At 42.4% G+C, this 16,982-nt stretch overlaps 1 protein-coding gene across 3 annotated transcripts in view; it reads right to left on the reverse strand.

Moving 5' to 3' along the window:
* Positions 1–277: 277 nt before the first annotated feature.
* Positions 278–16,982, reverse strand: part of LOC109530886 (solute carrier family 23 member 1) — a 43,625-nt gene continuing 26,920 nt past the window's right edge. For 2 of the 3 annotated variants that reach the window (XM_019894840.1, XM_019894838.1), the window contains 7 exons: positions 16,077–16,194; positions 14,428–14,584; positions 9,913–10,166; positions 7,193–7,357; positions 4,547–4,655; positions 1,661–1,756; positions 1,330–1,582 (listed from right to left, as the gene is read on the reverse strand). In XM_019894840.1, the coding sequence (XP_019750399.1) occupies positions 1,386–1,582; positions 1,661–1,756; positions 4,547–4,655; positions 7,193–7,357; positions 9,913–10,166; positions 14,428–14,584; positions 16,077–16,194 (1,096 nt within the window). In that variant the 3' untranslated portion in view covers positions 1,330–1,385. The other variant, XM_019894837.1, reaches the window with a different exon arrangement.

Consider the following 16,982-nt stretch of genomic DNA (forward strand, 5'->3'; position numbering starts at 1 on the left):
TCTTTTGGTGTTATTTGGTTTTCAAGACAGGGATACGGTTTCTAATTTGGGTTGCATTTCAGGTTATGGTTTCAAATTAGGGGTTAAGACTAGGGATAAGGTTTTCAACAAGGAGCTGTATTTCTTTTTTCAAATCTGGGGTACGGTTTCAAACAAGGGGGTAGTGTTTAAAGCCCGGGTAAAAGTATCAAGTTGGTATTTCAAGGTGAAGCGGTCTTGTTGTTTGTTGGTGGTGTTTTGTTCTTGCTAGCCGCCCTTCCAGTGTGAAATGATGCCATCTTTTCAAAAGCATTTATTGACAAAGTTTCATAGAGTTTACATCAGCATAGAAAAATGGAAAAGAACATTTAGCAAATCTATAGAGATTTAGGAATATTTTTAGATTGCTATACTAAACGTGTGGACTCGCTGACTTTTCGCTACATTTAATGCAGTTGTTAGTATAAAGCAATCACTTTTAAGAAGAACATGAACTAATAATCTCTTTATAAAAAAAAAAAATACAAACATTCTCAAGACATTTTCACGCTATCCTAAATTGTTAAAAAAATTGTGCTTTACCATATTTCCTCAAATAGTGGTCCTCTTCCTCATAGTATACACCTCCATCTTCCCGCCAGGAGAAACAAATAAGTACTAAGTGTAAGGAATCTTGCTTCGAAGCAGGACATTGAAAAGAGCTCCATTGCTAACCAAAACAGCAACATTTAACGAGACACAAAATCTCTCAGATGAATTCAATGATCGAGTCGACAATGGCTACCTGCCAACACCACCTTTTGAGCCGTCTTTAGCAACCATCACGGTTTAAACTTTAATAATCAGTATGTGTTGCAGTGGACTCTACTCCACAGTGTTGTGTGTTTCCGTTTCCGTTTTCTGAGAAGTTTTCTCTTACAGTATTTATTATACCTGGTCTGCAGTGTGAATGATGGATCTCGTGTAATGCGGTGACTATTTCTTTCACAAAAATTAGTGAGTGGTCCACTATACTCTTGTTATCTGCTCACTCTACAGCATTGTGTGTAGCCAGCCGTGCTATACCTGCTTTCTTGTGATTTCTTTGCATATCTCCAAAAATACTCATTTAGACTGAGTTTTAAATTCCATTTTCCCTTGACATAAACGACACTACAGTATACGGTACCGGTGACCCACTAACAAGACACTTTCCCCGCCTGCGGTTGAGTAAAAATGAAAACATGAACCTTTGCCACTATTTGCGGAAATACATCTCTTACTTTCTCTCTCTGGTATTACTGAAACATAGTAACCTCCATTTTGTTGCACTGTTTGTAAACTGTTGTGTTCATGTTGAGTGTCAACTGTTTGTAAACTGTTGTGTTCATGTTGAGTGTCAAATACGGAGAACCGAAAGGAGGCCATCACGGTGAAGCCTCCGGCGTCCCCCGCTGGCTGCTCTTGTATGACGGTAGGAAGGGCAAGTAGCGGAAGAAGCGAAAGCGCTGCCAGATGACGTTGCAGAAGGGAATGTCATAGCACGACTGGTCACATGTGGCCTGGCTTCCCTGGTTTGCCGTGTGCTGCTGCCACTTGCGGAGGCCTCGCTCCTCGGCGCTGCCTGGGGGAGAAAGAGGAACACCGCGGGCTGCTTAATTGATATTTTTGAGGATTTCTTTTGTGAATAATTTGATCTTACCTGGAATGGTGTTGTCCAGAATGAAACCAAAGAAGCCGCCAATGAACATGTGTGTCGTGAAGAGCACCACAATGATCTGGTCTAGTTCCTTGATTCCTTCAAAAGACAACACACACACACACACACACACACACACACACACACACACACACACACACACACACACACACACACACACACCTGTTTTAACGCTTGTAAAAAAGGAATGTAACCAATGTAAATTATGGACATCCACAGAGGGCTCAGAGGTCAGAGTGAAGTGGGTCTTCAACGAGGGTAGAATTAGTTCTTCCCTCGTTAATTTGACATTACGAGAATGTTCCAATTTGGTTCTTGACAAGATTGACGATTCTCATGACCAGAAATTTTTGCCATTTTACAACTTTGTTTCCCAAATACTGTTTAATTCCTCCGGCACATAGGGGTACATGTGGTAGTTATTTTAATTGGCGTGAGGATTATGTGGCTGTTCTCAGGAAACTGTCTCTTGTCTCTAATGAACGGATTACAGGAAAACAAAGGCCCCGGTAGGCTCGATGAGGAAAAACCGCAGCACCCACGGTTCCGTTTATTATTGTCATTGGTATTAGTGAACATTTTAGTAAAAGAAGAATTGTGGTAGTGTGTATTTTTAATAGTAGTGGTTGTAAAAGTACTATTAGAAGCAATTGTGATAAATAGTAGTTGTAACTGTAGTTAAAAAAAAAAAAAAAAAGGATTATCTCGTTGAAGTAAGTAGGAGTTTTCGTGATAGCTCAGGTACTTAGCAGGAGCAGAACTTGTAGTAGTAGTAGTAGTAGTAGTAGTACAAGTTTTAAACGGTTTAGTGTAGTGGAAGTGTTGCAGTCATTTTAATGGGGAATAAGGGATGAGACCCAGAATTATTGAAAAAGTAAATCAACAGAACATTGGACTTCTTAGAATGCAATGTTCACCTGCAACGGTGAATATGTGGGCGCCTCATGAAGCATCGCTTCAAGTTCACGACGCCGGTCAAAAGTTCAGGACCTTGTCTCAACATGTCTGGCAGGCGGTCGGGGCAACGGAGCGAGCCACAGGGCTCTCCTCCGGCAAGCATTGCTTATCTGAGACAGGCAGATTACAGGGGGGCGGTAGCGCCAAGAGGATTGGCGAGCTAAGCGGCCTAGACCTGAGAGCGGCAGACCAGCCCCACTGCAGATAAGCACTTTCCTCAGAAGATACAGAGATCATCATCTTAGGGTTAGTGCCCCTTTCATTTGCGGCTTCCCGTTCACGTTTGTCATGCCTCGCCAAAGGTGAACTTGGTGTCACATTGAAAGATTGCACTTCAGGCTTTGCCACTGTGTCAGGTGCTCTAATACGCAGGGGTCCCCACCCACCGGTCCTTGGACTGTTACTGAGCCACGGCCCATTTTGGGACCGGACCTGCGAGCTCTGAGCAAATTTAAGTCATCAGTCGTGGTGGAAATGTGCACGTTTCTTAACAATGTGTCGTTGTCCTCGCACCTATGTACAGAACAGACAATTAATTTTTGAAGAAATTTTCAGGAAAAAAAGATGATTTTTCTTCATTTGGACATGTGGGATATGGAATCAGTACCCTAACAGCTTGCCATCGGCGTCTCTTAAAGGCGGAGCTGCTCGGTTCAGAGCTGACAAAGCGAGTTACAAATATCCATTCCTTGAAATCCTCACTTCAGCCCAAACAAACAAGCAGGCAAAAGCAGACGTTAAGGCAATTAGGCACGTGAAATCTGGGCCAGGGGACTCAAAGGGTGAGTGAGCAGCCATTGCCATCTGGGCCCCGTGGGATTTAGGAGGGCCTTTTGGGTTTTATGGGAGATTAAAGACTGGCACGACCGCTGCCATCCTGCGGAGGTACGTAATCTGCCAGCCCACACGCCCATTGATCAAACATGGAAGAAACACGTCTGAAAACACACCACAACCTGAACGCAGGCGAGCCAAACTTAAAACCAGACCACTGGTCACTCGTCTGGTGTGCACCAATTGTTTGATGTGTAACAGGATTCGCTCCAGAATTTTTGCTCTCAAGAGTCTTTGGCATGCACCATTTTTTGGGGTGGGGTGTGCTCCAGAGTTCCCCTTCTATGGCCCGCTAAATAAACTCGACAAATACTATTTTTAATATATTTATGATATTGTAAATTAACTTAAAACATTCAATCAAATGGCAAATCTAAATGCAAATATTTAAAATATTAATGTCGCGACTGCCCTGCATGTTTTTTGTGAAAGTTGTAAATGAACAATGAAAAAATCACAACAAATTCAATTTGACTATTTAAAACACATCAAGACAAAAATTAAAATGTTAAAAAAAAAAGGGCTCATTTATTGCCAATGACTGAAATGTATGCCTGTTTAGATGCCAGACAATCCCGTGTGTGTGTGTGTGTGTGTGTGTGTGTGTGTGTGTGTGTGTGTGTGATATCCATCCATTTTCTGAACCGCTTTATCCTCGCGAGGGTGGCAGGTGTGCTGGAGCCAATCCCATCTGTCTTCAGGCAGTCGGCGGAGTACACCCTGAACTGTTTGCCAGCCCATCGCAGGGCACACATAGACGAACAACCAACCACGCTCACACTCACACCTTGGGAGTGTTCCATGAACCTGCCACACATGTTTTTGGAATGTGGGAGGAAACCGGAGTACTTGGTGAAAAGCCACGCAGGCACGGAGAGAACACGCAAAGTCCACACAGGGAGGCCGGAATCGAACCCTGTACCTCTGCACTGTGAGGCCGACCCCACACACACACACACACACACTCTCCCGCAGTACAGTAAAGGAAGTGAATGAGTGTAAATGTGCGTGTTGGGGTGGGCTTTAAGACCCATGTCATGGCTGGTCTTGTAAGATGAGCTGTGAACTTGTATTTACCTGTGTCGATGATTCCGGGGTTGGAGTGAAACCATGTGGGCAACACAAGACCGCTGAACGTGGAGAAGCCAAGAATGAGCAGGTTACGAGACGAGTTGAGGTCCACATACTGAAGACATAAAAAGAGAGGAACTACAGTATACCAACTTTATTGGCAGATGCAAACTATTATACGTTGCTTTTTAACGTTTCCCAGATGAAATCCATTTAGCATCATGCTGTGATATGTGGCATGTTCGTAGAGATTTACTGTGTGTATACTGATTCCAATTTTCTTTCATTTGGGAATATTGTTTTCCATGTTTGTATTTCATCAGCCTGTCCTGCTCAGATGAAGTTGTCTTTTTTTTTCTTTTCAAGGAAAAAAAAAAGCTTACAGTAGTTTTTCTCAAGATGAATTTGGATTCTTTCGTGGAGAAAGAAAGTCAAATCTTAAAAAGAAATAGAGACATTTTGGTGAGTAAAGGGATTGCAGCTGTTCCTAGTATTGCGCTCTTCTACACAGCGATGTCGGATGTTGTTCCTGACATCTGCCAGAGCCATCCTTCCAGCTTGGGGCTATCTGCCACCAGTGCCCCGATCTCTACTGGCGCCACTGTTGCCTTTCCCCTCCACATTTTCTGCAGTTCGCCCTTCAGTCCCTGATATTTCTCTAGATTTTCATGTTCCGAGGATGGAATAAAGATAAAAGCACAACATTTTACAATTAAAATATACATAAGAGAAACAAGTTTTTTGCATTGAACAACATTGAGGAATAAATATAACTAAATGGAATTGTTTTTCAAGAACGCAAGGCCTCCCGCACGCCGCGTGATGCGTTTGAACCAACTTGAACAGAAAAATCGCAAATAAATAAATAAATAAATAAAAAGTTCAAAGAGGAAGCGAACATGAACAAAAATAATAACTGTAATCAAATAAAATCGAAAATACCCGACTCAGGAACATAATGCTCGCTACTTTTTGCCCACACAAGCTTTTGCGGTTTTGACCATGTGAATGACAAATCACCGGTAAGTATCGTTTTAAAACACATTTCTGTCCTTGTTTTTATCTATTCAAGTGGTGCTGTCTGCACGAAGCGGCTAGTTTGGATCTTTCAAATCTCGTCTTCGTTTTCATGAGCTTTCAATACCCGCATGTCAAGAGAGCCATTTAGCAATATGTTTCTGTGCTTCCGACAGAATGCTGCTTCGCGGCTCGGTATAGACGGGGGAAAGTAGAACGTGGGAAAGATTTCTTGATTTTTGTGTCGGTTTTCCCGGATGGAAAAAGCAAACAGATTCTCCCTTGCTAAGAATTCTGGGAACCGGGACACGAATGGCGAATACTGCTGTGAGACATGAAAACAACCAAATGGTTGAGTACATTCTTTTTAAGTCATATGTCTGTCTTTCGTGAGCTTGTTTGTCTTTTCTCTTTTTGTTCTCTAAATAATTTCCACATGATGTGGGGAGGGTGCAGTGTTTATTGCTTAATAGTCAATGCTTGCCCATAATTTCTTCCCAAATGCCTGCAAATAATTTCTTCCCCTTGAAGTGATAAAATGCAAAGAGGCTGTTCACGTCATCTCTGTGACAATATGTGTGTGACCAGAGTACCGTTTAACTCGTATCCACGTTGAGCAAAATTCAGTGTGTCTTGTTAACAACGGAGCTATTTCTGTGTTAATTTAAACAACATGCTTGTCTTCTGGTTGCATCTGTGATTGGCTGAATGGACCTGACCGGCACATTCTGGTAGCTTATGCCGAGTGATGATCAGTACCATCAGGTTAAAAAAAAAAAAAAACATGGTTCAGATACAGATAATAGTGTGGAGCAAAAATGTATTTATTTATGCATTTGTTTGTGTATTTATCTACTTTACATGGGTCGACACTGTGAAATAAGTACAGTGGTACCTCTACTTACGAAATTAATTGCTTCTGGAAGAAATTTCTTAACTAGCAAATTTTGTAAGTAGAGATGTGTTTTCCATGTAAATGCTCTAATCTGTTCCAAGCCCCACTAAAATTCAGACATAAATGTTTTCTAAAGCATAATACATGTTACAATTCGATTATTGCACAATAAATGAGAGTTGTGCATAATGTAAAGAATAAAAATGATGGTCATTTAACTTTTGACTACGTCCTCCTCGTTTTTTGCCCTCTTTAGTTCATATTCTCTCTCAGAAGTGGTTTTTGCCTGCCGTTTTGTCAAGAACTGATCCAAGGATGTTTGCTTTTGTCGGCTTTTAACAATCCTTCGAGAAAGTCCAAGGCAAACATCAGCATAGTGAGTGATCGCCCGACTGCTGAACACTTTTTCTGGGTGATTCACATTTACGTAAAGCTATCGGAACACCTCACGGCCCGAGGGGTGAATGACGAGGACGCTGCATAGACACGTCGATCTATCGACACACATTGACATATACGGTGGAAGTCCCTCTTAGCCAATGGGATGCCAGGATGAAATTGTACTTGAGGAAAATTAGAATCTAACGTACCATATACCACAAACCTTTATCACACAATTCCCCAAAAAATGAAAGCCTCTCCCCAAATAAAATCACCCAGCTCATTATTTCAGGTATGCAGACAGTGTGTAAATCAATGGCAACATTTTTTTTTTGCACTGTGAATGTGCGTCTGCCTACCTGCAGGTTTGATATGCCTACGGCGGCGATCATTCCAAACATAATGAGAAACATGCCCCCGATAACTGGATCCGGGATGGTAATAAAGACAGCTCCAAACTTCCCAAAGATTCCCAGGACAATCATGAGAATTCCGGTCGTCTGGAGTACCAGTCTGCTGCCAACCTAGGGTGCACAGCGCAAGGGTGAGGAGAGTTAGGAGAAGGTGTGGGGGGTTGGGGGGGGGCGGTGTTAGTGATAGAACAGAGTCTTTCATTATAGGCAAAACCAGCATCAGAGAACCATGCCAAAAGTACAAAGCCTTTGGAGAGCTTCCATAAATTTGGTCTCGGCCAGTGTGCTGCGGACTTGGCTTCAGATAGCAGACATGTCAAGTCCATCAAATGTATAGTCAACGTTTTAATTTATTAGCATTTCTTAGAATATTATTCTCATTCATTTGCAGTCTGACCAAAATAAATTGCGTTCACAGAGTGGATCTAGAGTTGAAAGAGGATCAGTAAAATATGACGAGTACACTTTGACCAGCGGCATGTTGATCGACTCGTTAGCTTGTCAGCCTCACATTACAGAGGTCCACAGAGTTCCAGCTGGGATAGGCTTCAGCACGCCCGCGACCCCCATGAGTATCAGCGGCCCAGATAGTGGAGGGATGAGGCTTTGACCACAGTTACCTTGGATTAGAACCATTTCCCATGATCCTCGAATCCTTAAATTGGAATTTGAGCATAGTGCCGGGTGTTTTCAGGACCTAACAAGGCTTGAAATAACCTGAACTACCCGATCCCTCAGACTCCAAACCCAAACCAATCCTAACTCCACCCACCCCCAACCCTTCATTTCCTAATGCAAACCATTACCCCACAAAAATGTAACCATAACTCCCTAACTCTTGACCCTAACCAACAGTCACTAAAGCCACAATCAAATTCCGAACCAACTTTATTTAGCTCCCTAACTCCATACCAAGATGAACCCCTTCACCCTCTACCCTAACTTCGAACCTGAATTGCAGGCAACCTGTGGCAAGCCTCCTCTCTCCTCACTGGTCCATTTAGCAACACATTGCCGGTCGTACAACGTGATCCCGGCGTGTCCCTCGGAAAGCTTTCATCACTTCACTTGACTGAGCTGGCACTAAACGGCAGGAATTATTTTTCCAAGGCGAAAGTAGAGAGGAGCAACATGAGCTGCTTTAGAGGCAAGTGTTTTGTCTCCGTGTTAAGAAGTATCCTGTCAACAGCACTGTCATATGAGGCAGAAATTGGAAACGTAATGAACACCTCAGATGTGCTGCGTTCAGCTTTTTTTCGGTACATTGATACATGCTGCTGTTGATTTTGACAAAGGAGGGTACAGCCCCTGGATGATCATCTGTCAAACGACTGACACGTTGTCTTATTGCTGTCCAATGAAAACCACTTTGCCATACCACATATCCCCTTCAATTCAGGAACAGTGAACAAAAGAGGTTTGTAACACCGCGCTGTACTTTTATTTAGTGGCTGCAGACGCATGCATATTGTTGTTATGGGGATTTTTTTTTTTTTTTTTATTAGTTGTAAAAAACATCCTGTTTGTACTCATTATTTTGAGACTGGGCATCTCTTAAAACATAAAAACTCATGAAATGCAGTTCAGTGACATTTATGGCCTTCGCTGTTGTAATTTATGACAGCTCTCAGCACAGACACCATGCCTTGTACTGGCAACTTGAGGGTTTCAAGATGGGGAGTCAAATTTGGGTTTTAAACCCGAGTTAGGAGTTCAGGACTGGTTCACAGGGTTTCCAATGAGTCTTTCAAGACTGGGTGAGGGTTTCAGGGTTTAAAATGTAGGGTTCAAGTCAGGGTCACGACTTAAAATTGCAATAAAAATCTGGGTCAGGGTTGGAGAGTAGGGTTTTGAATAATCATTGCTAAGACTGTCGAAGTAGGGTTTTAAACTCCAACTCCGGTTTAAAACCCTACTTCAACAAACTGTTACAAACCTGAGTCAGGGTTTTCCAACCCATAGTAGGGATTACAAAGCAAAGTTTCAAGCCTGGTTTGCTGTGTCAAGATTGGGTTGAAACTTGGGCCTCAACTGAGTTTACGGTTTCAAATCAAAGTCAGGGTTTCAACTAAGGGTTGTAATTTTTGTTTATTTATTTATTTGCAAAAATTTTAAACGAGTTGGTTTTAAGGTTAGGTTTCAATCGAGTGTTGAACCTTGAAACAAGGGTCAAGGTTTCAAAGCAGAGTCTAAAGTCAGGGTTAGGGTATCATTCGTGCACTTTTGTAGCACTTAGGCAACATCTCAAATGTCACGCCAGTGCAAATCTGATATTAGATGGACATTTATTGGCGAACGCTGCCGCTGACGAGCCGACAATTGAAGCCGCTTCCTCCAACTTAGTGATCTTTCGAGATAAAACAAAGAGCAACCCTGCTGTGTCCCTTGCGAATCTCTCAACACCCTGCTTGAGTAGTTGACAGTAAACGGCGTTGTTCGAAACTCGAGTTCTTACAAGGAGAAATTGGAGAGGACCAGTGGCAAGTCTTTAAAGTGATAAAGAGTTGCATACATGTTTATTTCCTTCGCATAGTGACCCAACACCCTTCGTATTTAGGAGGGGCAATTTCTTGCAATTTTTCACTATATGTTGTTCCCATTTCCCTAAAAACTAGGCGAATTCATATCACTTGTAACAACTGCATATGGGCAGGGTTTCACAGTACCTTGGTGATGCCAAGCGCGGCGATGTTCTGGCTGTAGGAGGTGGTCCCATTGCCCGTCCCCCATAAACCAGCCAAGATACAGCCGATGCCTTCAACGGCGATGCCGCGGTTGATGGCATGGGTCGGCGGTGGCGGTGCGCCCGACAGCCGGGCACAGGCGTAGTAGTCACCAATCGACTCCATGGTGGATGCCAAAACACCCGCCATCATGCCTAGCACCGATGACACACTGACAGTTGGCAAGCCCCACTGACCTGCAAAAAGTGGATTTCAGGATTAAGGGTCAATTTTTCAGGAAAATGAAGGGTGTGTGTTATTGAAAATCCCATTTAATTCAGACCAGGGGATTGTAATCTTTTTTGCTCAAGTTTGTTTTTAAAACAGACAGATGGCCCACATCATTTCAGGGCTGTACACATCCAGACGTGGATATTTATTGATTTATGTTTATATGGGAAGGGTCTAACATGCCCTGCGTTCTGGCTTCTATGTGCTGTCTGACAGACGGACACAGAGTTGTCGCTCCCTCGCTGTATGTACGGGTCGGAGCATTAAAACACGGCCTCGCTCTGTGCCATCGGACACATTTTTTTTAACCAGCACACATTGAAAAAACGGGGGCCTTTGCGAGTATTTTGGGTGCAATGTTGGGGGAGAACGTGAATGTACAGAATTTAAAATATGTAAAATGAGTTGTTTTTTATGATTAATCGGTTGTTCTCATTTTTAACTGAATTATAATTCAGTTAAATATAATTGGTTAAGTAATTATAACGAAAATATAATGTAAACCATATATTTTTCACACGTGTTATGTTTACAGCAAATCCCATAATCAATTATCTAAGACAAATAAATTAAGAAAAGTAAAATAAATGATTTTTTTTTTTTTTTAATTAACCAATTTTAAATGCTGGGTGAGCCTGACTATAGAATAAAGTGGGCCGTATGTGGCCTACAGGCCATACTTTGCCCACCCCTGAATTAGACTTTTTTTTTTTAATCACACTTGGTTCTTTGATAAACCATAAATGTTATTGGTTGTTACAAGTGATCAGCTGCATATTTAGTATAGATGATTTTGAAAATGAATAACATTCTACTTGTTTTAATCAGGTCAATTCGACCTGCCACACAACATGAGAGTTGAGGATCTGCTAACGCGCTGTGAAATTTTCAGTCACTTGCAGTTGGACTTTCTTTGTCATCATAATCATCATCAACATCAACATCATTACAACATCAGTGTTGTAAATTTCCCCAGTGTGGGACAAATAAAGGATATCTATCTATCTATCTATCTATCTATCTATCTATCTATCTATCTATCTATCTATCTATCTATCTATAAGAAACAAAATCATGCTTTTGTTCTGCCACATAAGATGTCTTTCAGCTTCAGTGGAAATCCTTTGAGATTATAAATGTTTTTTGGAACATTTATATGATTTGTTGTGGTTTTTCCTTCGCAAAATCAGATTCTGTTCATGTGAAAGGCCCTGTTTTTTGTTAACTGAGTGAAATCACTGAGAAAAAAGCTGTGTTCTGTTTCTGCACTTTCCTCCGTGGGAAATTCCTCAAAGGAGCCCTGCGCCACAAGTATCGAACACGGGTCTCCGATACACTTGATCAATCCCAGACAGGCTTGCTTTCTTATTGAGTAACTATGAATAAAGTAAGATGCCTGCAAAAATGTGAGCCTTTGCCAGCAGCAAGTAGTCACTACTTTAGTAGTTGTCATCTAAATCATCCCTACTAAAGCCGTCCGATATTTTCCAGACTCCCTGCGTCATGTTTCAGGCTAAGTGAGTTCCTTATGTGTGACCTCGTGCGACTGCTTCTGGATTTTGTCAAAAGTTTGCCTTGTCACTCCAGAGGCTCGACTACCCTATTTGCTGTGCTTATGTCATAGTAAAGTAGCGACCGATCAAATGTGTCCTCACTCCACAAACTAGACTTGCTTGTACTCAGGCTGGGCGATACCACGTTAAAATAAAATCTCCAATAAAAAATAAATTTGAATTTTTAAGTTAAATTGATTTCATACCCTTCACACGTCAAATAAAAGCAAAGAACAATTACATTGCTGCAACTTGCAAATCTTTCTTAAATTCTTGCTGTATTTGAGTTTACAAAAAAAAAGGTTAATCCATCTAGTCTCGAGCCCGCTGATTTACGCTGGTTGTGTGGACCAATCACAAAGCATCAATGTGTTTGGGGGCGGGATATGCGACTGTGACTTTTCTCGCTTCAATAATTGGCTTTATTAAAAAATCTGATGGTGTGTTATTTAAGAGGCCCTTTATCCGTATGTGTACATTGCAAAAACTCACTCAACACCATGATGCCACGACGTTTTCATCCATTGCCGGGCTTGGTCAAAACAAAAAGCAAAAGTTTGGTCGGCGAGGACAAGCTGCCGCAAGTGTTGCATGTCCCGCCTTTCCCGGGCAGTTCCTAATTGGAGCAGACCCGGATGGATACTCTGGAGAACTCCTTTGAGTGATTCACATATCAATCTGGCTCTTGCCGGGTTGGCAACTTGCATCTGCAAACCAAATTCCAGTGAAATTGGAATGTTGTGTCCAATGTAAAAAAAAAACCAAACAAAACAGCAATTTTTGTCCATTTGCTGATTGTTATGCTCTTTAAGTAATGCACTAACATGCCACAAGATGCTGTCAAAGAACTGGTTGAGTAACAGTAAAAGTCGCCTTTACCTTTTTTCACCTTTTGTAATTTCCTGTCTAATCTCCTGAGACAACTCTTTGGTCGAGTGTTGTACACACAAGGCCTGTTTCCCCACCTTGATTGACACGTGTAATTCAACCGCTAGGTGAAGTGCTGCTTCCACAAAGGAAACTAAAATGCCTGCGGTCTTTGTCGGGGCTTGCACATGTTGTGCAGTCTGCAGCTGCATTTTTAAGTGTCGAGGCTCATGGTGCAGCCACTCCTAACTTTACCCAGAGCGTTAACGGTAATGAAAGCCGGACTTGCCATTGGTCGAGTACAATAATTCTTAATCCTTGGGGTGTTTTGAAGAAGACAACAGAACATTTTATGAAGGCATCTGGGAGCGCTTTGAAATTATGGGGGCGGGGGATCCATAATCTCTCCTTGGTGTCCATGGCCCACATGTTTGTAAAGGCATACCGTAGCTTGCGTGTCCGCTAAACATTTATAATTGTCTCCGGTAAAGGTCTTCCAGGAACTTGGGTTGATCATTGTAATTGTGCCAGCGCATGTGTTTAATCTTGGCACTTATACACGCCAGGCACTTTAGTGAGTCACGGTGCTATAGGAAGCTTGAAAAGAGCCTTTAAAATGGCTCCCTCCAGGGAAGCCCTCTCGAACCATGCCACCAAAACCAACAGAAATTCAAACAGCTTCTTCCTTCTCGCCGTTAACTCCCTAAACAGTAACCCAAGTCTATAGTGGCTGTTTGCATTTTTGCACACCCCCGTGGAACAGTATTACCGCGCTGATCATTGTAGCTCCAGCTCTCGACATACCTGAACAAATGTCGTCGATCAATATTCCACAGCACCAGACACTTTAAAGTGGTTAAAGACTTTCTGTATCATCGCACACCTAAAGTTGTACTACAGTTACTGCTACTGGTCACTTGAAAAATGGTGCAAAGATTATCTGCACCAACTGCACAGCCGTCATAGTGTGGGATTGCACCATTGATCACTTGATCTGTGCCCGATGACTCTGCACTTTGTCGTACAGCTGTCATTGGGTGCCACTACTGTACAAGGGTATCCTTACATTACACAAAGTCTTTCGATACTTATGTCATGTCCTTGTTTATCGCAGTTGCTTTTTTTTTTGCACTACTAGTGTAGCCTGTACTACCGGAGTTAAATTCCTTGTGTTTTCCACATACCTGGCCAATGAAGATGATTCTGATTCCGAAAAACAGATAAGAGCAAGGGCAGTGCAAATCCATTTCCGTGTGTCACATGGAAATGTGTACTTTTTATCATCCACAATACGAGGGATTGCATACAATTGTATTTTTTATTAGCATTAGCATCTTCAAGCAATGGAGGCAAAAATGGACCGCACTACTTGTACAAGAAACAAGAGTCCGGAACACTGTGAAAGATTTCATTGATTATTAAAAAGAAGAAGAAATTCTGTCGACTATATGACTATTCACAATGTGTTCTGTGTTGAGTTGAATCTGTTTTCATTGTGGAGACTACTGGAACGGTGAGTTTCACTTATCTATCTACGTAATCGATACACATCTGAAAACCTAACCCTCGTTCAAAACCCAAAGACAGACTTGAAATCTTAAATCGAAACCCTCACCTTGCCTTGGAAACCCCACCTTGGCTTTAAAATGGAGTGGATGTATGTATAAATGGCGGTCTCTTTTTGTTTTTGAAAGCCCAAAAGCGGTCATGGTCCCCCATCTCAAAGCACATGACAGGAAATATTAGCGTGAGTCTGTACGGTATCAGCCAAACATGCTAATGCTACGTGGTTGTTTTCGGGGGTTACCTGGGTAGGGAATGTGAAACCAAGGTGAGTTGGCGACTGCATCCAGGCTAATGTCGGTCCTCGCCGAGTAACCGTATTTGTCCGGCTTGGACGGCAGCACCTCAAAGACGGTCAGCAAGAAGCAGACCAGCCAGCCGCCACACATTCCGAACAAGGCCTGGAGTTTAAGCAGGCAAAAATTTCACGTCAGGGAAATTACGACACACCAAGTGTAGGAACGCCGCTATCAGATACAGATGGGATGAAGCCAAAGGAAAATTCTTTGGAATATTTTATTTGGACTGCCTGGATTTGGTCCGTTGACATGATGAGGACGTGCTGCGCTATGTTTTGGATTATACGGGGGAGATAACGCGGAGGCATCAGGGGATGCTCTGGTTCAAGGAAGCCACATTTAAGTGTTTTTCAAACTGTAAAAGCTACTTTGATTCAAGTTAAGGGTGCTCTGGCATCAAGCATTTGTTTGCCTGTTTGCCTGCCTGGTGTTTTTTCTTGGGATGGTGAAACAAGTGTGAAACTTTTCGTTCACATGAGGATTTTATGAAGGTCTGACTTCTTGTAGTTGTGGTATTGTATGACATCTGTTGCAGATCAGTCAGACCCACGTTTTAAACCCCTAACATTTGCTCAAAACTAGACTTTTATACTGATATGATCACAAGGATTGAAATCGCATTCTTGCGCAATCCATCGATGAAATCATTGATCGTATCCACGAAATAAGACATTACAGCAAACGCAAGCTCATTCAGTCCGGAGTCATTCTGTTTTGCAATAGTTTGTATGTGTGAGCCCAAAGATATTCTTTTTTTAGCCTTGTAGCGCCTCTTGCGAGCGGAAAGACTTTGCGCTGGGAAGCGGGAGTTCCGCCTTTGTGACTTAAATTATTTTTTTCAAATGCATTTTCATTATGGTTTAAAGAGATAGATTGCTTCATCTTCGGATCGAATCACTGATCACGTATCACTTTTTTTTTCAAGCTCAGTGATGGCCGATCGCCGATTGACTCCAAAAACTCGTGATCGGGTAAAATCTTTTTAAAGCCCTGACTTGGAACGCTCATCAGCAGCTCCGAGAATCTTGTACTTTGTCATGTAATTTAGATGGAATAGTAACAATAACTTTTTGGGTCAAATCAAATTCCTAATTCCTGAAGTGGAGAATTCATCCTTTTCAAGATGCCCTGTAAAAACAATCAAATGGAAGGGTGCTCTGTAACGTTGACATGGCCGGGCGTTGACTTCTCTTTCACTGTCGCTTTAAAGAAGCTCATTCCGTTACACCGGGACGCCCTCTATTGTTTGAGTAATTCATCTTAAAGCACACACTCAAAGATCAGCAGAATTTATATTGATTCTTTTTGCATCCCAAAGTTTAAACCCCCGGAGCGTGAGTGAATCAGAGAGCTCTTCGGTGACTCCAAGATAACGTTCTGGCACTCGGGCCGACGCATCATTTTCATGAAGAAACACATGCACTGCGGCCGGGTGCATTCCACAGAGTCACGCTTGAATTGCTTCAGGAGTTGGGCCAGCATCACAGGTGTGTGAGCGTCAGCGGTTACTCAACAGTAATAGAACAGCATAATCGTTTGTGTGGCAGAGCGCGCAGAGGGCAACGGAGTTCATGCGTGGAAGCCAGTGACTCACCGAGAAGAGCTTGAAGAGAGGGTAGTGGAACACCTTCCACTTCTTGTCCTTGTACGCAATCAGTGGCACGTCCACTTTGCTCAGGTACTGCGAGAACAGCAGGATGAGGCACACCGTGCTGTGGGCGCACAACAGCGTAGCGCTACGGTTGAGTGCCAACTTACACTTTGCAAAAAAGACTCATTTGAGAACCAAATCTCATCTTGATAGCTTAACCCATGCTTGAAAGCCCCATTTTAAATACGAGTGGGAAACCCTAACTCTGTCTCGTAACCATGATTTAAAATGCTTAACTTTGGCTTCAAGTCTTCATTTCAAGATTTATTTTATCTGCCTGTACACTGACCTGAAGTTCGTAGAGGACGCTTTATCGATTCTTACGCTTGACACTTCTGCTCTTAATTATCCTTGCCCGAAAAACACTTGTCAGTCCAGGTGAGACTGCATTTTGTATTGTTAGAATCTTATAAAACCACATATATCAAAAATTGTCAATTGCGTTTCAAAACATGTGATTGGACTCTTTTTCGTCTCGAATGTTTAAAAAAAAAAAAAAAACTACATTTAAAAAAAGCAATTAATAGTCTTGACTAGTAGAGCTGGCCTGTGCGAATTTCTAGGCTACTTTGTGCCATGCTGCTGGATATTGTATGAAGGTTCACATGGGCACCGCAAGACTCCCTCAAACATGGCCCTCAGTGCAAACACAGATGTTTCTTCGTTCAAGCCGTGGAAGCGACGTTAAGTGAGTATAAGTGTCTGTAGCTGTAACCTCTAGACCTCTGTGACAAAACCACTTGTACTGACAAATCCCACTTCCCGGCCCGAGGTTTTCAACACCAAAGTCAGCGGAGAAGATCAAAACACACTGCGGCACAAGGGTGCAGATGTATTGTCCTTGCAATA

The sequence above is a fragment of the Hippocampus comes genome, unplaced genomic scaffold (genome assembly GCF_001891065.2).
Source record: "Hippocampus comes isolate QL1 unplaced genomic scaffold, H_comes_QL1_v1.1 scaffold319, whole genome shotgun sequence".
NCBI lineage: Eukaryota > Metazoa > Chordata > Actinopteri > Syngnathiformes > Syngnathidae > Hippocampus > Hippocampus comes.